This window comes from Danio rerio, chromosome 2 (assembly GCF_049306965.1).
Source record: "Danio rerio strain Tuebingen ecotype United States chromosome 2, GRCz12tu, whole genome shotgun sequence".
Taxonomy (NCBI): domain Eukaryota; kingdom Metazoa; phylum Chordata; class Actinopteri; order Cypriniformes; family Danionidae; genus Danio; species Danio rerio.
The window spans coordinates 51,403,311-51,427,333 of NC_133177.1; the positions used below are offsets into that span (position 1 = coordinate 51,403,311).

Sequence of the window (24,023 nt, forward strand, 5' to 3'; positions counted from 1 at the left end):
ATCATACCTGAGCACTAGTCCTCTCTGGATGCTGGTCTTCATCTTCTCTGTTAAATGCTCAACGTTAGACTGAAAAATAGAGCACTCATAAAAACACACACACTCTCTCTCTCTCTCTCTCTCTTTCTCTCTCTCTCTCTCTCTCTTTCTTTAAATAGTGTGCTCTGCTAAATATTCCTCTGTGTGTGTGCGGGATGAAGCAGAGGACAAGAGGGACACTGTAATGCCAGAGTCTAACAGAAGGGGGCGATCTTCACCTCTGACCCTCATCCATAAACAATAACTGCGGCTCATCCTGCAGCGCTGCTTAACTACTGCCTGAAGGCTCAATTCAACACACCTCTGACCTTCTGTATTACTAATATTAGTAATATTGCATTGGGGAACTGCAAACTCAATTACAACTACTATACACTTTGAAATCCGTAAAACTTTTTTTAAATCTCACTAGAGCTGATCCAAAACTAATATTGTGAAATAATATTTCAGTTTAAATTGTAATTTTTCAGGTGAAGCAAAGCCAGAAATCAATCAAGTATGCTGATTTAATGCTGAAGAAACATTTCTGATTATCAGTGTTGAATTACCAATGTTGTTCATTATCAAATTATCACTGTTGTGTTTTGCTGGATATTATATTGATTTACAGTGCATCCGGGAAGTGCATTCATAGCGCTTCACTTTTTCCACATTTTTTTGTTACAGCCTTATTCCAAAATAAATGTATTTCCTCAAAATTCTACACACAATACCCCATAATGACAATGAAAAAATATTTTTTGATATTGTTGCAAATTTATTACAAATAAAAAAGCTGAAAAATCAAATGTACATCAGTATTCACAGCCTTCACCTGGGCCTTCACCTGTCATCAATTCAGTTGATTGGACATGATTTGAAAAGGCATACACCTGTCTATATAAGGTCCAGGGTTGACAGTGCATGTCAAAGCACAAACCAAGCATGAAGACAAAGGAATTGTCTGTAAACCCCCAAGACAGGATTGTCTGGAGGCACAAGGCTGGGGAAGGTTACAGAAAAATTTCTGCTGCTCTGAAAGTTCCAATGAGCACAGTGGCCCCCAACATCCATAAGTGGAAGATGTTTGAACCACCAGGACTTTACCTAGAGCTGGCCGGCCATCTAAGCTGAGTAATCGGGGATAAAAGGCCTTAGTCACGGAGGTGATCAATAACCTTATGGTCACTCTGTCTGACCTCCAGCGTTCTCCTGTGGAGAGAGGAGAACCTTACAGAAGGACAACAATCTGTGCAGCAATCCACCAATCAGGCCTGCATGGTAGAGTGGCCAGACAGAAGCCACTCCCCACCTGGAATTTGCCAAAAGGCATCTGAAGCGCTCTAAGACCATAAGAAACAAAATTCTCTGATCTGATGAGACTAAAATTTAACTCTTTGGAGTGAATGCCTGGCATTACGTTTGGAGAAAGCCTGGCACCGCTCATTACCAGGCTAATATCATCCCTACAGTGAAGCATGGTGGTGGCAGCATCATGCTGTGGGGATGTTTTTCAGCAGCAGGAACTGGAAGACTAGTCAGGATAGAGGGAAAGATGAATGCAGCAATTTACAGAGACATCCTGAATGAAAACCTGCTTCAGAGTACTCTTGACCTCAGACTGGGGCGACAGTTCATCTTCCAGCAGGACAATGACCCAAAGCACACCGCCAAAAAATTAATGGAGTGGCTTCACAACAACTCTGTGAATGTCCTTGATTGGCCCAGCCAGAGCCCAGACCTAAATCCTATTGAGCATCTCTGGAGAGATCTGAAAATGGCTGTACACTGTCACTTCCCATCCAACCTGAAAGAGTTTGAGAGGTACTGCAATGAGGAATGGGCAAACATTCCCAAAGACAGGTCTTCAAAAAGACTTGAGGCTGTAATTGCTGCCAAAGGTGCATCAACAAACTATTGAGCAAAGGCTGTCAATACTTTTGTACATGTGATTTTTCAGGTTTCTTATTTTTAATAAATTTGCAACAATTAAAAAAAAACCTTTATTCACATTGTCATTATGGGGTATTGTGTGTGGAATGTTGAGGAAATAAATTATTTAATCCATTTTGGAATAAGGCTGTAACATAAAAAAGAGGAAAAAATGAAGCGCAATGAATACTTTCCACATGCACTGTATATCAACACATATAAAATGTTAGTTAACATTTGTGACTTGAGTTTTAGTTTTGGTAATGGATAAATTAAGCTTGAAGTATCTCTATGTATCGTTATTTTATATGACATTAAACACGATCCTCACAGAATACAATTGACACAAGCAGGGTGCATATCTAAAACAGTCAAATCTAGGACACAAGCTGAATATATATAGACCCAGAGCTAAATTGAGCAGGACTCCTTCAGAAAAGCGGAAAGTGAAGTGTTTCTGACCTGCAGGTCTCGGATGTCAAACGGCTCCTCATAGATGTACGCAGCATCAGCTCCAGCTGCAAGACCACCTACGGTTGCCAGATATCCACAATAACCCCCCATGGTCTCGATGATGAACACGCGACGCTTCGTCCCGCTGGCCGACTGCTTTATACGGTCACACGTCTGACAGAACAACACATTATAATGGATTAAGCATGAAGAAATAAGAAATAAGAAATAAGAGACAGACATGCAAAGCTCAGATCAGCTGTAGTTTAAACACGCACACACACACATAAATGAAAAGAACAATTAGACACACCAGAACAATTAGACATATACAGAATATTAAACAAGTAAAACACAATTAGAGAAGCACCAACCAAAATTAACTGGCCAATTGTGAGAAAAAATGTTTAAAATAAATTAATAATATATGTAATTCATTCTAAAAGATTTGTATTTATTTATTAGTTAAAAATGCACAAAAGCACACACTTCAGTCTAAATGGGTGCTCAGGCGTTAAGTTTATTTATAAACTAATTTCGAGAGGATCACATGCTTATGATTGCTTGCGGCTGGTCCTGCATTATCCAATTTATGACTAACCAATCAGACGATTCCTAAGCCACTATAAATACCCTAAGTTCCATATGACAGCCATCTTCATTTTGAAGAATCCTCTTTCACCCCTACTTCTCCTCCTTTCCTAGATGGGTGGCACGGTGGCCCAGTGGTTTGGACTGTTGCCACATAGCAAGAACGTCACTGGTTCTAGTCCTTACCAAGCCAGCCGACATTTCTATGCGGAGTTTACATGTTCCACCCGTGCTCACTTGGCATTCCCCCGGGTTCCACATGTTCCTCCCACCGTCCAAAAACATACAACTTAAGTTAATTGACTAATCCAAATCGGCACCATAGACATGCTCCAAGTAAGTTATCTCTTAAGAGCAATCACTATCTGTTTGTTAGCTACTACAACAGGGGAGTTCTCGGGATCTCTACCTGAGCAAACTGCCCTCTCGAGGATCTTATGAGCTCAGGGCTCTCTCCCGGTACAGCATGCCAAATATGCTTTATAATCAATCATCAGGTATGTGTGAACTCTTGAAAAACAGCAAAAAGTGCAAAAATATATTCAAAAAGGCAGCAACACCAACGCTTAAAAAATACCAATTTATTAAATTAAAAAGATTAACACAAAGCCAATGAAGAGCCGCTGAGCTTGAAACGTTATATGCTTTGTGTTCGCCTTTTTGATAAATTAGTATTTTTGGAGCTTTGGTGTTGCCGTCTTTTTAAATATATATATTTATTATAAACAATATATGTATGTTTTTAAAAATGTTTTAAATTATTTGAAACTATATGATTAATAAACAGTCACCTTGAAATTATTGTTTTTTTTTTTTACATTTTAATTTTAATGATTTCTTTTAAATATATTTGACATTTTCACAGGCTTTACTTGAAATATTTGTATTATTTACATCAAATATTTTGGAATGTTTTAATTAGAACATTATTTGATTCTTTAACACAAACACTTTGAATCTGAATGTATATAATACAATACAAATAACTCAAAACAGAAAAAAGCTCATAATTCCAATGTTGTGACTAAAAAAATATATGTACACTGAAAAAAGGATTCAATAATGATTCCTTGGATTTACTTTTTTTAAGGTAAGTGGTTGTAAACAATTTATTTAAATTAATTGAATTTAAACAAACAAATTAAGTTGAACATTAGTAAATTTAATATGTTTATTTGTAACAATTTTTCAGAAATCTTTTTTTTTTCAGTGTTTAGTCATTAAGAAATATTGTCAAAGAAATGGGCATGTGTATTTTAAAATTTTGAATTTGTTTTTGCCCCTATGACTATAAATGCAAGAAATTATTGTTTACAAAATTAATTAACTTCAAACTAAATCTAGTAAAAAACATATTTTATCATAAACTACTGTACATATTAGGACTGTGAACAAACGAAATAACTTTTAGTTATTAAAAAACTGCAGTCTAGAATTACTTTAGTGACTTTTTTATTCTACACAACTGCACCAATCTGCAGACTTTTTTTGCTATTTCTGCACAAATTATTGTTTAAAAATAATTGCTGATTTATGTGGAATGATTTTGGGAGTATCATAACTAAAAACCAAAAGAAAATGAAATAAAAATAATACATTTTTAACTTTTACTTAAGGTTTACAATGCAAATCCCATTAGATCCACTTATTTAGCAAACAAAGCAAGTCTCTCATATAATATATCTACTTAAAGACAGAAAATGTTACTTTACAAATTGAACTAAAAATAAATCATATGAACATTTTCATATTAGTCCATAAAATTACTGAAATTAATTTAAAAACTAAATAAATGTAAATAAACACAATTAATAAATTGAAGCAGATTCGTGCGCATTTCGTGTTGCCCTACACAGTGCATCAATCACTGTAAGCACATATCCCTATGACAGTTTATTCATTCAGCAGTTTTACGATCACAGAAGTATAAAGTTTATTAGATTTAATTGTTGTATTACATGATCAATTATTAAATCCACTTTCCTCACAATTGGCATTGTGTTAATTTTGTTCATTTTGGACATATCACATGCAATCACAAGAGATTAAACAATAACACAGATCATGCATGTGGTTTCAGCTCAGTAAATGTGTGCTGATGTGCAGATCCTCTTTCTGGATGAGCAGTGTTTGCTGTGCTACTGGAAGAATATACAAGCATTTCAGATGGCCATATTTGTATTTAACTGATAAATATTAAGAAAAAAAAATCTTTTTAAAAACATTTTGTATTTATTCTAAATTTGTAAAGGTGCACTTAGAATGTTAAAAAAATACTCTTTTAAAATTAAATAAAAATTAAAAAGTCTACATTGTCACAGAAACCCCAAAACAAACATTTACACATGTACCCCTTTTTTTTTTTTTTTTTTTTTTTTTTTTTTTTTTTTTTTACAAGATTCTTAAATTATATTTAAGCCACAGTCACACTGCACTTTTCTCCCCATAGACTTCCATCATACAGAACGCACACAAATGTGTCAGACCGAAAACACAAGCTCATGTGCAAGTATCGCAGTTCGCTGTGTTGGAAAGTTCATTCTTGGTGAATTCTGATTTGCGAAACCTCATCACTTGACTATGTGAGACCAACCAAGGATCAAAACATGACCTCTCGGGACAAAAATTTTAAATATGGAGCAATCGCTCACTTTTTTAATGTCTAATCATCTTGTTTAATCCCGCCCCTTTTCGCAGTGCCGTACTACAGAATTTCCATTGCTCAAACTCTAGTGTAACAGCAACCACGAGTGTGTCTATGGGTATGTCTGTACACACACATAATTTTATAATATGTTATTTTAATAATTTTAGATTAAATCAATTTTTAATTCTCAAATTTTCTTTATATGTTTGAAATATTTAGATCTGGCATGGGCAAACTTGATCCTGGAGGGCCGGTGTCCTGCACAGTTTTGCTCCAACACTAATCAAACACACCTGCCTGTAGCTTTCTAGTGATCCTAAAGACACGGATTAGTTTGTTTGATTAGTGCTGAAGCAAAACTCTGCACATACACCAGCCCTCAATGATCAAGTTTGCCCTTCCCTGATTTAGATTGTATTTAGTTATCTTATGCATAAAACAACCTTAGGTCATAATAGCAAATAAGAAAATCAGGTTTATTTATATTTCTTAACTATTCTGAAGGTAAAATGACCATGTAAGGGAAGCTCTGGAGCACTCAACCACCATACAAGGTGCATAGACAAAATGCAAATATAGTACAAAATCGGGAACTCCAGAAACACTTGTAATAAAGGAGAAAATGTTAATGAAAATAAATAAAGCCGTTTGTTTTATTTCATTAAAATGTTCTCCTTTATTACAAGTGTTGCTGAAGTTTTCCTTTTTTTTTTTTTTTTTTTTTTACAAAAAATGACAATAAACTTGTCTGAAACCATGAAATTAATTAGTGGATTTGTGACACAGCCCAAGACTCAGATTTAGAAGAAGTAACTTAGTGCACCTTTACAAACACAGCCTGATCAATGATTGTCCAATGCAAGCTGTTGTAAATCTCCATGTAAGCGCTGGCGAGGCTGAGGGTGGTGTCTTACCTCCACTATGGCATTGAGTGAGGTGTCAGCGCCGATGCTGAGGTCAGTGCCGGACACATTATTACTGATGGTGGCGGGCAGCATGCACAGGGGCACGCAGAACTCCTCATACCTGCTGCGGGCGTCCACCAGCTGCAGCAAACTCTCAAACGCCTGCAGCACGAGCATGGGTTAGGACTAGCGCTCACTTACTAGTGCACACTACATAGGCTGCTGGAGTAATTTCTCCTTTCTGTTTGAGTGGATGGGGAAATGTTAAAGGGATAGTTCACCCAATAATCAATATTCTGTCATCATTTACTCATCCTTCATTGGTTGGAATGTTGGAAACTTGTTCCCATGGACTTCCATAGTTTTTCCTCTTGGAAGTCAATGGTTACAGGTTTTCAGCTTTCTTTAAATATCTTCTTTTATAAAAGAAAGAAACCCATAAAGGTTTGGAAGCACTTGAGGTGGAGTAAATAGAGAGCATATTTCATTTTTGGGTGAACTATCCTTTTAAGACGCTGAGATCATACACGTGTTTGACCAGCAGGTGGAGCTCCAGCTTGTGATGTGGGCGTGGTGTTCACTAAACGCTGACTTTTGAAATGCCTCAGAATGACCTGAAACGTGAGCAGCTGAACCACAACTGCACAACCAGACTAAACGCAGCACAACCAAACCCTCGACAGCACAGAAGAGCACATGCATGAAGACAGAGACACACTGGACGTCAGGCCGGGCCCAAAACAGCATGCAGTTAGTTGCATTACACATTTGATTGTTTACATTTGTTGCATTAAATTACAATTATTATGCAACAAACAAGTTGAATTGATACAACTTCAGGTCACCATGAAATCAGATTTCACTCTTTTAGTTGTTGTGCTGTCTTGCAGTATTTATGTTTGTTGGATTCCAATTATTTCGTAAAGGTATGTATACTTTATATAAACGAAATAGGAAACTTTAAGATGTTTCTGCAGCATATGGATTATAATCAAGCATAATCCATGTGTATTTGATTGTGCTTGAGTTGGACCAGGCCTGCTATGTAAGCACACACACACAGAAGGTGCAAGCACACACACAGTGATGCAGACGACAGGTTGTGCTGTGACCACATGCGTTCATCCCCAGACACACTGATTCAGTCATACTGTGCTGACGGTCAACCTCACAAACATGACAGTTCTCGATGCAGCTCTACTTCCTCAAACTACATTATAAGCAGTGTGTAAAGTAAACTTACATGCACTTTAGATAAGTAACTAAATGTGCAAGGGAATTAAGGGAATAAAGGAAAAACTCACTAGAAATTATTGCGTTCAACTTCAATTATACAATAATAATAGTAGTTTTAGTTTTAAGTAATTTGAGTAATATTTTAATAGTAATATTAATAATAATATTTGACTAACATAACATTAACTGTTTATTTAAATGACAAATGATTCAATTGACAATTTAAGATATATTTATTAAGGTAATATAGAAACTTCTACATAATGTTTAGGTAAAATACATGCATTATGACAATAACATCAAGGGCAAGAAACTTTAATTAAATTGCACTTTTATTGTGTACATTAAAATTGTTTCACTGATATGAGCTTGTTCATTCCTTCATTCATTTTCTTTTTGGCTTAGTTCAGGGGTGGCCAACCCTGTTCCTGGAGAGCCACCTTCCAGCAGATTTCAGTTGCTACACATATCAAACACACCTGAATCAATTACTTCACACCCCGTGATAATTACAGGCAGGTGTGTTTGATATGGGTTGCAACTGAAATCTGCAGGAAGGTGGCTCTCTAGGAACAGGGTTGGCCACCCCTGGCTTAGTCCCTTTATTAATCCGGGGTCACCACAGTGGAAGGAACCGCCAACTTATCCGGCTTATGTTTTACGCAACGGATGTCCTTCCAGCCGCAACCCATCTCTGGGGAAGTTATGAGCTTTTTCATAAGAGTTTATATCTTACAGTTTTAATTAAATTTTACAATATCTGCAACAATAAACGTAATAAATTTACATCCAACAATTTTGAGTTTATCTTACAATTTTGATATTTAACTTTACATTTTAAAAATGGTTGTAAATGTAAAGTACAGAGTGAAATCATCCTAATTTCCAAAGCTTATTTTGGATTAGGTTTTACAAGAAAATTCTATTGAATTCTTTTAACGGTAAAATTAGACATTTATTCAATATTGCTTGCAGACAGTTTATAAGCATTTGTAAAATTGGATTATCAAAGAACCTTTCAACATTACTGTGTCCTTAAAAATAAAATAAAATAAAATAAAATAAATTAAAATAAAATAAAATAAAATAAAATAAATTACTAGGTCTAAAATATATCCGCATAGAAATCTGATACATGGAAATATTGCAAAATTGGCTGCTTGCTTATATATTTTTCAATCACCAGAATAAGTACACATATATTACATATGATTATACACTCACCGGCCACTTTATAAGGTACACCTTACTAGTACCAGGTTGGACCCCCTTTTTCCTTCAAAACTGTCTTAATCCTTTCTCCTTGTCTTCTTTTGGTGAGTCTGTGCGAATTCTAGCCATATTCAAAGTCACTTTTTAAAAAAAATCACTTTTCTTCCCCATTCTGTTGCTCGGTTTGAACTGCAGCATGTCTACATGCCTAAATGCATTGAGGTGGTCCCATGTGATTGGCTGATTAGGAACTTGCGTTAACAAGTAGTTGGACAGGTGTACCTAATAAAGTGGCCAGTGAGTGTTAAAGCTATATAAACACATATATAACATTATTGCTAATATATTTGAATATATGTGTACATAATTGATATTCCGAAGGTTAGAAAAAATATATACATATAAGGGCCATTACTTGCAGTATTTCAAAATATATGTTGCATATTTTTTACATGCAAAATCCAAATATGAACTTGTATGTCATATACTGTATATAATTGGCATATGTATCAGATGTCTGTATGTGTAAATGGCTGTAACCTTAACATATAAGCATATGTCTGGTCTCTACCACACCTCTACACTTCTAACTGTGCATCTAAAAACACATGAGAGTCTCTAACCTGAGTCTCACACTGCCAGCATTCAGTGTGTGTGTGCTTCTCCATTAGAGAGGCTGACCGTCATCAGCTCTGACCTTTCAGTGTATCTCCAGTGCTCTTGACAAACAGATATCCATGCCCACACATACATAAAAACCCCTCACACACACACTCTCTGGATTGAGTGTGTGTGCGGTCTTACGTCTGTGATGGCGTTGATGGCCGTGTCTGCCCCGATGCTCAGGTCTGAGCCGGGGATATTGTTGGACACAGTGGCCGGGACCATCACCATCGGCACACAGAGCTCTGCGTGTTTGGAGCGAGCTGCTTGGAGCTCCATCAGACCCAAATATGCCTGCGGTCAGAGTAAGGACTTATGGGTCACTGAGCAGGATTATGGGTAATGGGCAGAGAGCCGTGCCCACTGTGATAATGAGGGAAAGAGGAACTGGAAGAGGTTATGTAGACTGTGAAATGGCAGAAGAAACCTGTATCTCTTTTAGTAGTGCACAGAACAAAATAAGTCATTATTGAGTGTCTCAGTTCTAGATGGCAACCCTTTTGTAGAATTGATGAACATTGAAAGTATTTACAGTTGAATAGAGAATTAGTAGCCCTGCTGAATTATTAGCCCCTCTGTATATTTTTCCCAATTTCTGTTTGTTATTTCTATTCTATTCTTCACACTTCTAAACATAATAGTTATATAGTCATAATGATTCATTTCTAATAACTGATTTCTTTTTTCTTTGCCATAAGACAGTGCATAATATGTTAGTAGATACTTCCAAGGTACTAGTATTCAGCTTAAAGTGACATTTAAAGGCTTAAACTAGGTTAATTAGGCAAGTTAGGGTAATTAGACTAATAATATTGATCTTAAAATGGGCAATGGTTTTTATTCTAGCTGAAATAAAACAAGTAAAACTTTCTCCAGAAGAAACAATATTATAGGAAATACTGTTAAAAATTCCTTGCTCTGTTAAACATCATTTGGCAAATGTTTCACAGGAAAGCGAATAACTTCGACTTTAACTGTAGATTAGACAAAACGTCACCTTAGAATTATAAGGTTCTATCTGCAATCTGATCTTTTAAGTTTTTGCATTCCATAGCAAACAGTATGTGCCTAACATAAACCCTAAACCTAACCCTTTTAAAATAAAAAGTCCTAAAATGTTAAAAACGTATTAAAAAAAACATCCTATAATGTAAATAAGTTGTCATTTAATAAGAATATGTCAATAACTCAATTTTGACAAAAATGTCAGATAGACCCTTATAATTCTAAGGTGACTAAATATATTGTTGCTGTATTATTTATTAATATTATTATTTATTCATTCTTTTAAGGTTTATATTATTATTATTATTGAGTCTATATATTATTCTTGTTGTTTTTTTTTTTTTTTTGCTAAACTGTAATCCAAATTGACAAAGGCTTAAATGTTCAATGTTTAAAATAAAAAAGTGTGTAATTTAAACTAGGGCTGTGCGATTAATTGAAATTGTATCGAAATCACGTTTTGGACGTGTGCGATTTCTAAATCGCCTTAAAGCACGATTTTCCCTCTGTACACTATTTGAACCAATCATAATGCAGCGTCCCTAAACAAAGCATGAGAATAAGAAACTGAATAGGCTGCATAAACAGATGAAGATGAAGTTCATCTAAAAAGGACTTGCCTTGGTGCCAAAAAACAAAAGTCAACATCTGTGGTGTGGGATTACTTTGGAAACAGGAAGGCTGATGTATTGCAGAACCAGGTAATTTGTAAGTCATTTATATATTGCGTCTAAGGGTGCTTTCACACCTGTAAATCAATTCATTTTTTCCCAAGCAGGGATTAAAATTGTTACAATGTTGCTTTTTGTTCTTGGTGCGGTTCGTTTTCACATGGCAAAGTTTCTAAACAGACCAACAGAGCTAAAACAAGTCAAGTGTGAGTAAACTGTCCTTACATCTGTCAGAGTTTCAAGGTTTAGTCCCGCTCAGCTGTCGGGGGTGGGGGTGTCGTGCTGTTTGAAAGATTGCGCGTGACGTGTCTGAAGAGCGAGGACAGATGTGGTGGGAGGGGTAGGGTGGTGTGGGAAGGGTGCGCGATGTATTTGAGGACCAGGAGGGAGATGCACGATTTCCAGGAGATTATCACTCGTTTGCGGGCATCCGGGAGTCTCTGTGCATTTGCAGGAGACTCCTGAAACTTACGGGAGACTTGGGATATATGGAATGACGTCCCGCACTACTCATAATTCTCTCTTCCTATAGCCGTATACCTATTACATACCCATAAAACACTGGGATATAGCCAGGCTCAGATTGTATTGTTTTCTCACTACAATCGATCCGACCAGAGTTCGTTTCAATCAAGCCGAGACCACCTCATTCAGGCGATCTCAGACCAATTGTTTTGGAGTGGATCTGAGCGCGATTGCTGGATTGCGCAAACTGGGCAAACAAGACAAACAAGGTTCCGAAACAAAAGTGTAGGTGTGAAACACCCTTAAAAGCGTGTGGAAAGCGCGAGGCACACCGCTTCTGTTTTCCCAAAGGATGACAAACTAACAAAACATTGCTGCAGCTTTGATACACGTTTTATTTATAGAGAAAATTAAAAAGAGCTGGGTGTTTGGGTATCCTGTGTTTGTCTGAGGTAATTAATCTACCGATGTGTGTATATTCCATACAAAGTATGACGCTGATCGGTCAGTTCTTGTTACGTGACTCTCGGTGTGCCATTCTGAAAAGTTATATTTAAAGTTTGTCTGAAAAAATACATTTTCAACTAGGAGCACCTGGAATATGCAAACGTGATGCTCTCAATATGGACATTTTTAAGAAATATTGCAAATAACAGACTTGTGTGTGTAAAATATGTGATATGTGAACTGCCTACAGCAGCGTCACAAAGAGGTCTATGAGCTATGCATGGCAAAAAAATCTGTGGACACGTTAAAAAGTTCACGCAATTACTTCTGTTATTTGGACAAGCAGAACACCGGAGCCTTCCTTAAGTTTGACAGCGCGCACACACACACACATTAGTTTGTTTATTTGTTTTGCCATAGGTCTGTTCTAGAGCTAAACACCTTTGCTAGGTGATTTTTATTTTACATTTTGCCTTGTCTGTTTTAGAGACATGCTACAGGTCTTTGATGAAGATCTAATTATTTTCCGTTGGAAAAATGTTTCACACTGTAAATAAACACTGTAACGTGATTAAAATTAAAATCGCAATATTGCTCTCTAGAAAATCATGAGAGGTTTATTTTTTTACCCATATCGCACAGCCCTAGTTTATATCCACTTTTACTCCCCATAAAACTAGTAAACTACACCTCATAATAGATCCAATGCAGAATAATTGAAATAAATATTAAGTATTTGTTAATATATTATTTATAATATAACAAAATAACACAATAACAAAATATTTTTGATTTTGTTATTATAAAAAGGAAGTTAGATTAGAAAAGTCTTCATATTGAAAAAAGGCATTTATGCTACATTAATATTTCAGTATGTACAGTTAATAATTGTGATTACCTTTAGACATCATGTTTGTTTGTTTCCTGGTGTTTTAAGCTACTATTTAAAATGTTGAGGTTGGTCAGATCTTTATTTTTATTAAATCAGTACTAGTGTGGAACTACTACTTTCTGTTTATATATATATATATATATATATATATATATATATATATATATATATATATATATATATATATATATATATATATATATATATATATATATATATATATATATATAATTACTCATCTTATTCAAAGTGTAATTTTCAGCAACAATTATGTGTATGTGTGTGTACCTTGTATCCTTTACATTGTACGGAATGTCCCCACAAGTGTAGAAATACCAGTGATTTTACAGGGGCATTTTTTAGTTCCCATGATAAAAATGGCACATAAATCTTACAGAATTAAGTGTGTTGAAAATGTCAGAATATAGAATATAAAGTGTTTACAGTATAAAAATTATGTCAATGGGAAGTGCCCATAACAATAGCTGCACGTGTGTGTGTGTGTGTGTGTGTGTGTGTGTGTGTGTGTGTGTGTGTGTGTGTGTGTGTGTCATGTCATGATGTAAATTTTCTTTTACCTTTACAAACCTACTGACCCCAAATTTTTAAATGGTAGCATTGGTAAGATGATAATACAATTGTAAATCTGTAAGATAGATTTTGTTAAAATAACTTTTAAAACAGGGATATGCCACGCTTTATAATAATTAAATATTATATTCTTATAGAAAATACTTTTTTGGCAGTAAAAGGAAATATTATGAATGATTGTTTTTTACTTGTAAATAAAATTCAATATAACAAATATAAAATGATACATAATGAAGTGTGATCCTAATAAAAACGTCTGGGAAACTGAGTTGGCTGGCCTTTTTTTCAGTAGTACATCATATTTTACTAATTTATATGTAGGTCAATACAGTAAACATCATAACACATACCTCAAATCCTCCAATAACCAGTAAAGCGTTTATGTTGTGAATCCTCATCTGCTCTGCAATTTTATCCACATGTTTTGCTGGGAGGGTTCTGAAAAATGACACTTCAGGATATCAGAAAACATCTGATACAATGCACAAACACACTTTTGTTGACAATAGACCTGAAGTGTAACCTTACCGTTTTGTTCCTAGCAGGGACCCGCCCTGCCCTGTCCAGCCCCCAACATCCCCCCACTTGATTTCTTTTATCTGAGAGAAAGAAAACATTAAAAAAACAGAATACAGTGTGAACGTTTGCTTGAATTTGAACTCCTTTACACTGCAAAATAAAAGTATGATCACTGATACTAACAGAGTTAGAGGGCACCTATGATGAAAATGAAGCTGTTTGGACAGAACTGTGTGTATTGTTTTTTCACTGTCATATTGGAGTGACATAAACCCAACAAGTCTCTTTTTAAAAATTTCCCGAGATTAAAACAGGACCCAAATCCCAGTGATTTTGAGGCCCACTGCAACGTCTACACACAAAGAAAGCTTGTGAAACTGCTGGAGAAGCTGTGAAACTGCTTTAGTCCCATTGAATGTTCAAAATGTGCACTGAAATGGCAAACATGCATTTTCAAAGGCGCTTCCTCTGAAAGATGAAAGCAGCATTGAGTGCATCTGAAATGTTACACTGGGTTAAATATGGCACTGCGCACAATGCAGCAGGGGATTGTGGGAGGGAATAATGGGCTTACTGTAATCATGAGGGTTTATCTCATTAGGAAAGGGACCAATTCACACACACACACACACACACACACACACACACACACACACACACACACACACACACACGTACATACATACACACACACACTACTGTCCATGCAGTGTTTCTCACAGAACAGGGTTGCTACCAGATGTTTGATTTGTTTAAATGAAAATATAACGACATTTCCATCACATCTTGAATAATGAACTGTATTTGAAAACAATTAACATCTTAAACAATCAAAAAGTCATGTTTTTGTTTCAAACGATGTTTACTGATGCTTTGTCTTTTAGTAACCAAGCTTTCAAAACATTATTAGTGGCAAAATTGCTGGTTGAAAAGGAAATAATGGCAAAACATTTACTTTATTGATCAAACTTATATACAGTGCATCTGGAAAGTCTTCATAGCGCTTCATTTTTCTACATTTTTTTTATGTTACAGGCTTATTCCAGAAGTTGTTGTGAAGCCACTTTATTGATTTTTTGGCGGTGTGCTGCTATCATTGTCCTGCTGGAAGATGAACCATTGCCCCAGTCTGAGGTCAAGGTTTTCATTCAGGATGTCTCTTTACATTACTGCATTCATCTTGCCCTCTATCCTGACTAGTCTTCCAGTTCCTGCTGCTGAAAAACATCCCCACAGCATGGTGCTGCCACCACTATGCTTCACTGTAGGTATAGAGCTGGCTTAGGTGTTTCTCACCAGATCACTCAGCTTAGATGGCCGGCCAGCTCTAGGAAGAGTCCTGATGGTTCCAAACATCTTCCACTTATGGATGATGGAGGCCACTGTGCTCATTGGAACTTTCAGAGCAGCAGAAATGTTTCTGTAACCTTCCCCAGCCTTGTGCCTCAAGACAATCCTGTCTTGGGGGTCTACAGACAATTCCTTTGTCTTCATGCTTGGTTTGTGTTTTGACATGCACTGTTAACCCTGGGACCTTAAATTGACAGGTGTATGCCTTTTCAAATCATGTCCAATCAACTGAATTTACAACAGGTGAACTCCAATGAAGCTGCTGAAACATCTCAAGAATGATCAGTGAAACAGAATGTACCCGAGTTTAATTTAGAGCTTCACTGCAAAGGCTGTCAATACTTCTGTACATGTGATTTTTCAGGTTTTTAATTTTTTTATAAATTTGCAACAATTTTAAAAACTAATTTTCACATCATTATGGGCTATTCTGTGGAGAATTTTGAGGAAATAAATGAATTTAATCATTTTTGGAATAAGGCTGTAACATGAAAAGTGTGAAAAAAGTGAAGCGCTATGAATACCTTCCGGATACACTGTATTATCTTTCTACTCTTTGAAGTAGAATGTTCGGTGTTAAATGTTAGGTGTTCAGAATGTTAGGTGTTAGGTGTACCAAGAAGTTAGGTAATGAATCTCATTTTAATGGATAAATATGGTTTGGTGTGTTTGGTTTAAATACACCAAACTATATTGGATATATTCACTGGCAAAAGTGTGTGTAGTCATTTATGCAGACCAATGAAAGTATTAAATACAGTTGAAATCAGAATTATTAGCCCTACTGAATATTTTTCCCCAACTTTAACATATATCTAATCATAACAGTTTTAATAACTCATTTCTAATAACTGATTTCTTTTATTTTTGCCATGATGACAGTAAATAATATTTTACTAGATATTAAAAGATACTAGTATTGAGATTAAAGTGACATTAAAAGGCTTAACTAGGTTATCTAGGCAGGTTAGGGTAATTAGGCAAGTCATTGTATAAGCGTGGTTTGTTCTGTCGACAATCAGAAAAAATATTGCTTAAAAGGGCTAATATTATTGACCTTAACATTTTTTTTTCATTAAAAACTGCTTTTATTCTAGCTGAAATAAACAAATCAGACTTTCTCCAGAAAAAAAAAATATTATAGGAAATACTGTGAGAAGTTCCTTGCTCTGTTGAACATCATTTGGGAAATATTAAAAAAATAAATAAATTCACAAAAGGGCGAATCATTTTGCTTTAACTGTGAATGCTGAAAGATCATTAATAAAAAGGCCAAAGGTCTGCTTCTGCGATTACCTACTACTGCATTACCTGTCCTTTGTAGAAGCCCTCAAACCCGTCGCTCACAGCAAACATGGTGTGTCCTTCAGTGATGCCGACTCTGACAGCTGAGCGCACGGCAGCATTCATACCAGCCGCAGGAGCGCCAACATTCAACACGGCCACATTAAACGAACTCTAGAGGACCGAAGAGAAGAGAGATGCTATTATAATATCATAAGTCTTACTGTTCTCAAAGCATCTGTGCCCTGCTGTTACCCACAAATGTTTATAGTACAATTCAGTGTTAATCTAATCTTGTGCGAAATAAAAACAACTGAGCAAAATCCTGGATTAAACTGCTGTTGCGAGAAAATCCTTGTAATGCATGACTATGCTCTTGTGCTAGTGATTGAAAGGAATAGTTCACCCAAAAAAGTGAAAATTCTGTCATTATTTAATCTCCCTTCAATTGTCGCAAACCTGTGTCTGTTTCTTTCTTCTGTTATACACAAAGGAAGATATTTTGATGAATGGTAGAAACCTGTAACCATTTACTTACATAGTCATTTTTTTCCTACTATGGAAGTCAATGATTGCAGGTTTTCCAACATTCTTCAAAACATCTTCCTTTGTGTTCAACGACAGAAAAGGTGTGAAACAACTGGAAGGCGAGTAAATAATGGCATATTTTACATTTTTGAGTCAATTATGCCTTTAAGCTTTCTTCACTTGCATAAAAATACAAATAATATGCAAGATTTAATCTGTTTTTATTCTCTACGCTACTAAGTTCTAGTCTATAGGGTCAGTGCGAGGTCTGGCAAAGGATCTGCTGAGTGATTTCAGTGCTGCACAGATGGACTCAAGGGTATTTACATGACAGCATTTTCAGAAAAAAAAAAACTGAAAGCTTTATGTGTTTCGAACACAATATAATTATCATCTCTGTGTAAAAATAATAAAAGTCTAGTGTTTCTATAGTAGCTGTTATAGGAGATCCATGTGAACGGGGACAATACTACATTATGAATGTTATCACTTCTTGATTTTTTTTTTTAATGCTGCAGTGAAATCATACCCTGTTGTACTCTCTCAGATAGCTAGTAAATAATACACTAGATAGTGGGGCTGGGCGATTAATCGAAAAGTAATGGAAATCGACATTCAAAATCATTAATCGATCTAATTTTTCCAGGTCGATTTTGTCAATTACTCTCCTTACCGTGTGTGGAGTCATGTGACGCTGCTCAGAGGTGCGTTTCCCAAAACCATCATTAGCCAACTAAGGTCGCAAGTTCTGTCGTCACAAACATAGTAAGTTGATTTGCTGTTTCCCAAATCCATCGCTCCAACGAACATTCGCAAACTGCTTCACAAACTTGAGCACCCGCAACTACATCTCTAGAGCTGTAGTTAGAAACATAGTTCCTGGCTGCGCACTATTCCCACTTATCCCGCCTATGCCCTATTCCTTTAGAACATTCTAACATTCAAAGTTGGAATTATTAAAAATAAAAAAGCATTACACTCTTAGGTGTATTTTGCTTTCAAATTTTTTTTACAGTTCAGTTTTAGCGATCTTCATGTTTACAGTTGCGCTCCCTTTACAGTCCACTTTGAAAACAATGATGTCATTTTGAACACAGCCTCATTGCGAAAGCTATAGGTGACCTATTGTTTAAAAGCGGAATTTATGATACGTCTCCAAAGTAAAAACAAAAAGCATACATTAATTCTTTTCATTTATAGTGGGTTATTTATTAAGTATCTGTACTGTATGACATGGGCCTTCTCGTTAGAACGCTCTGAAAATTAAAAAAATATTTATAAATAAATAAAACAATATCCTACTTAATAATAATAATAATAATATTAATAGTTATTATTATTATTATCATAATCATCATAATCATTAATATTAAAGCATATTTTTTTTATTTCTAATAAATAATAAATATTAAATTTCATTTTATAACAAATAGCCTCATTATTTATTTATTTAAATGATTTATATGATATTAGAATACGTGTTAGCTTTTGTAAGTTATATGTTTTGAAATAGACTATGTAATGTTCAACTTCCCAATAATATTAGTAAAGCAAACACAGGCCCTATGTGCCATTTACATATATTTCAGTTAATATGGAAAGCGATTGTATGTTTTTACCAACCTAATATTGGATTTTCTTTCACAAAGAAATTATGGGTTTTTCTCTAAAGTAGTGACTCCACCCAGTTTAGAGCAACAGAGAAACTACAGGTTTTGGGAAACACTCGTCACTACATCATTCTTTTTCTAAACGCTGCACTGTACCATGATAATTCAGCCACGAGTTACGTCGTTGTTTGGGAAACGCACCCCTGTTTGTTACTATTGTGTTACTTTGCACTACATTGACAATGGGCGACGCAGTGGCGCAGTAGGTGGTGCTGTCGCCTCACAGCAAGAAAGTCGCTGGTTCGAGCCTCGGCTGGGTCAGTTGGCGTTTCTGTGTGGAGTTTGCATGTTCTCCCTGCATTCGCGTGGGTTTCCTCCGGGTGCTCCGGTTTTTCCCACAGTCCAAAGACATGCGGTACAGGTGAATTGGGTAGGCTAAATTGTCCGTAGTGTATGAGTGTGAATGAGTGCGCAGATCTTTCCCAGTGATGGGTTGTGGCTGGAAGGGCATCCGCTGCGTAAAGCATGTGCTAGATAAGTTGGCAGTTCATTCTGCTGTGGGAACCCCAGATTAATAAAGGGACTAGGCCGACAAGAAATATTTAGCAATAAAAACACTCCAATCAGAAATATATTGTATTTAAAACTTGGGATAAATAAATAAAATGCCTCTAGGGACAAAAAATGGGAAGCTTCAGGAACTCAGGCGATAAGCACTATATTATCATATTCTACTTCTAAAAAACTTATACATACACGACAATGGCCATCCTGCTCTCCACCATCATTGCCAAAGAAGAAAATAAATGAGTTGTGTGACAACTGAGCTGTGAGAACACACTTCACAGAAAGAAGCTGAATCAGAGCAGACATGCCTTGAACATCACAACAGACTTACATGTGGAAGCTCTGTGTCAATTTTGCGGTGAGACAAGAGTTTGTAGGTGTTCAGGTTGTTTTCGAAACTTCTACAATTAGAAGAAACAAAAACAGACCATTCAGACATTTCCTTTAGTGATAAAGAGCATGAATTAAATAAATGGTTAATTCATAATACTGTTTTATACATGCTTGTAATGGCAGACAAAGTGAAAGAATTTCTACATTATCTTTTCAATTTTTGTAACAAGAACAAGATAATAAAAAAATAGTAAAAACAAATAAATAACAGAATAATGGGTGGTTCATTCAGCTGTGGCGACCCTTGTTAATGTTAAATGATATGTCACTTAATAATGACAATAATAATAATTACAATAGTAAATGTAAAAAAAAAACAGAATACATAAATAAATGTATCTGCTGCTTAAAAAGAAAAGGATTTTGTGGTTTACCTGCCACGCAGCTTCACGGCTTCTTCGAATCTCTTTTCATCCATGGCCTTTTGAACCTCCTGAGTCTGCAATACAACAAACAAACAAGCTGAAAACTCTAAAGCAGACGTAAAATCTGTCTACCAAACACTCATAAGACTGAACCAACTTTACAGTAAACAAAAGATACAGGACTGGCTTTTACAGTGCCTCAATGATGCTATTTTTAAGATGTTTACATCCAAAAGATGTATCTATCCAAAGTTCCCGCAAATTTTGATTTGATCATAACATTAACTGCTTCATCAGCTCTTTTCTCACAGTGTCTGAAATGGTTTGTTCAAAAATCTGCTCTCTCTAAACCCGTCTTTCTGTGAGATCATGACCCAGTGTGTTTTGATTGGTCGGCAGCTTACAGCATGTGTCAGAAACAAAAGCCTGGTTTAAACTTCTGCGTCAAGTGATTGTCAGAACCCACGGCACATGCAACGAGCGTAGCTGTGCATTTAAGGCTGATGTATACTTCTGTGTCAAGCGCATGAGTATGCTACGGCGCAGCCTACGCGTTGACATAAAGGGAGCATACAGGAAAAACAAAACACCAGCGAAGAAACCCGAAACAGAGGAACATTAACACCTCACTGCCAACTAGTGGTTTGGAAGTGTTATTGCAGAACAACAGAACCAGCGCACAGAAGTATAAATGCACAATCACTTGACGCAGAAGTATAAACCATGTATAAATATACAAATATAGAAGTATAAATTTCTGTTGTTGTGCAATAACACTTTCGCTTCATCGGGCTCTCTGCCCCGCCCAGACTTGTCAGCGCTACCAAGCCGACCAATCACAGAGCTTGCGCTACGCATTGTTGCAACGTGTAGTTACATTTTTTTGAGAGGTTCCGTCTACACCAAAACGCTGAAACGCACATCACGTGACCACACACACACACTCTCTGGCCGCACCGTAGCATACGCGTGCGCTTGACGCAGAAGTATAAATCAGCCTTCAGGCTGTTTCTCAATTCCAAGAAAGCAGAGAACGGACTTGCATTCTGGTGAAGATAGTTCTTGCCAGGTCACCTCGGAATTATTTTTTATAAATTATTTAAACATTACAGCATTTATTCAACAATTTATTGTTTTTCCCCTTTTCAATATATATATATATATATATATATATATATATATATATATATATATATATATATATATATATATATATATATATATATATATATATATATATATAAATATATATATATATTGCACAAACATGCACAAAATCTTACTAATATACTTTGCACAATATAAATAAAACACATTTTAATAAGAATTTAAGCAAATAAGCACTCTCAATGTGTATATGCCTTCATTGAGATTTCGATGTGAATGTCTAAATTCACGTCTTTTTTAGGGAAACTCCTGAGACAAATAAGTTATCTCTGAAGTCTCTGAACTTTAATAATAAACGAGTAAAAAAGGCTGCACTTCCCACCTCCTTTATTCAGGCACAATGACTTCTGTGACTTCTCAAGCAAGTTTTTCGCTCAAGTCTGCATCCACGCATCCTCGATATTAAGAATACATGTGGGAACTTTCACACATCCTCCATTCCTGCGGCCTTGAGTTTTGGAACTAAGCTTTGGCATTTGACATGAGACGAGAAGACGAGGACGCAAGATTGCTGAAGAACGCATATTGAAAAACAGCCCATATGTCTATTACTTTTATGTTCCTTCCTCTTTCGTCTAGGGTTTGAGAATGGAAGTAACATAGTTAGCTACAATTTGCACTTTAGGGGAACAACAACAAAAATAAAACTAACAAATTAGACAAAGGCTAGATAATAAGCAAAACTGAGGAATTACTGCAGTCCTTAGAAATGTGAAACAACAACAAGATGAGTAAACTTAATTTTTTTTCTTATAAATAGTTAAAAATGGGAAGCAGTAAGCATAAACCAAAACAACAAACAAATCAGGAACTAGCTTAGGTGGAGTACTAAATAACCTATCCAGGTAAAAGAAAAGAAATAAACAACAAAAGCTTTCCTCGACTCCCTTACTAAGAATACACAGAGACAATCTAGAACAAAAATAAAAATGGCACCCTCTCCTTACGGCTTCCTTTTGTAAATCAAGTTTAAATCAAACAAAGAAACAAGACAATTACCTTTTAAACACCATAACAATGAAAGTAGACGCACTGCCTGCAAGTTCAACAACACAAGGTAAACAACAAAGTTCTTCAAAAGACTGAAGTTGGATTGTGCTCAATAAACATCTCACATCAAACAACAGGTCAATACCCCCCTCCCCCTTCTACCCTCTAGGCAGGAAACACACAATAAATAAACAATTATAATTAATACATTCAAAGGATGTAACAATTAAAAAATCTGAATTTTAGCTCGAAAGGTTTTCTCAGCTTTTGTTAACAAAGGGATTTGAACAGTAACAATGTCTATTTTTTCATCTAAATATGCAAATAGGACTGCAAAACTTGAATGCTGCATAAAACCTTTACTAATAAAGCAGCGTTTCCATCCAATGCAAGTCAAAGAGAACAAAATCATCACTTTCTGATTAACTGGCAGCAAATATCAAAAGGAAAAAAAGGAGTTTACTGTGATAGAAACTGTGTCCCTTTACTCTTATATAAGAAATTACTTCCGCCTCAAAAGACAAAAACAAAACACAATGAAAGCACTGTGGCAAACAAAATCACATGCCTTTTTTGAGCCACATGCTGGAATTCATTAAGTAAATGTGTTTCCATCATAGTTTATACACATTTATTATTATCTCTTTCTTAAAAGAAGTTATTTCACAGAATGCTGGTTGCTGGTACCCATAGAAAATAAATGATTATGGAAGTCAATGAGTAGCATCAACCAGCATTTTTCAAAATAACTTCTTTTGTGTTCAACTGAAGAAAGAAACTCAAATAGGTTTTGAACAAGTGAAGTGTGAGTAAATGGTGACAGAAGTTAGATTTGTAGATGAACTATCCTATTAAAGTACAAATGAAATCATAACTAACCATATGAGCTCAGATTACTAACATATAATCTGTGCATGTCATAGGGCTGGACGACATGGGCAAAATATCATATCCCGGTATTTTTAGGAGGAATGACAGTATACGATATATATCTGGTATTTTTCCATAAATGGTTACTCAAGAGTTAAAGCCTTTATTAAAACATTATTAAACGAGCAAATTAATATTTTTTTTGAGCAAATTATAATTCAAACACAGGGGTTTTCCTCCCTGTTTACAAATAAACAGCTGCACAAAAAATAACAGCTGTGCAAAATATTTGATAAATAAAACACAGTACAGGTTTTCTCTTACTTAAAACTGTTGCAGAACATTTCAAATTATAAACAAAATCTTTGATAAATAAATTGCATTGCATTGTATAAATAATTGCATTGTATAAATAAAACACTATACAATGCACTACTGTTCTGTTGTGCAAATAACAAAGTAAACAGAACTAAAGAAAACAGCAACATTGTCAGAGCAAAAAAGGGGCAAACTTAAATAGTAACACAACAAGAAATATTGTAGGATAGAAAAGCACCACACTGAATGTAAATTTGAAACGCAGTATTTTATGTCACACTTACAGTGTTGTTATAAGTACTCCTGTGTAGCACAGTTGTGTGATTTATAAACA

General features: G+C 35.6%; 1 protein-coding gene across 8 annotated transcripts in view; it reads right to left on the bottom strand.

Moving 5' to 3' along the window:
• pfkpb (phosphofructokinase, platelet b) overlaps positions 1–24,023 on the bottom strand; it is a 52,083-nt gene that overhangs the window by 8,863 nt on the left and 19,197 nt on the right. For 2 of the 8 annotated variants that reach the window (XM_073930214.1, XM_068218053.2), the window contains exons 11-18: positions 20,354–20,418; positions 19,918–19,987; positions 16,909–17,055; positions 14,257–14,327; positions 14,079–14,166; positions 6,556–6,708; positions 2,413–2,577; positions 8–69 (exon numbers count right to left, since the gene is read on the bottom strand). In XM_073930214.1, the coding sequence (XP_073786315.1) occupies positions 8–69; positions 2,413–2,577; positions 6,556–6,708; positions 14,079–14,166; positions 14,257–14,327; positions 16,909–17,055; positions 19,918–19,987; positions 20,354–20,418 (821 nt within the window). Of the gene's footprint in view, positions 1–7; positions 848–2,029; positions 2,578–6,555; positions 6,709–9,798; positions 9,952–14,078; positions 14,167–14,256; positions 14,328–16,908; positions 17,056–19,917; positions 19,988–20,353; positions 20,419–24,023 lie in introns of those variants that run through there. The other 6 variants (XM_068218050.2, XM_068218052.2, XM_068218051.2 and 3 more) reach the window with 5 other exon arrangements.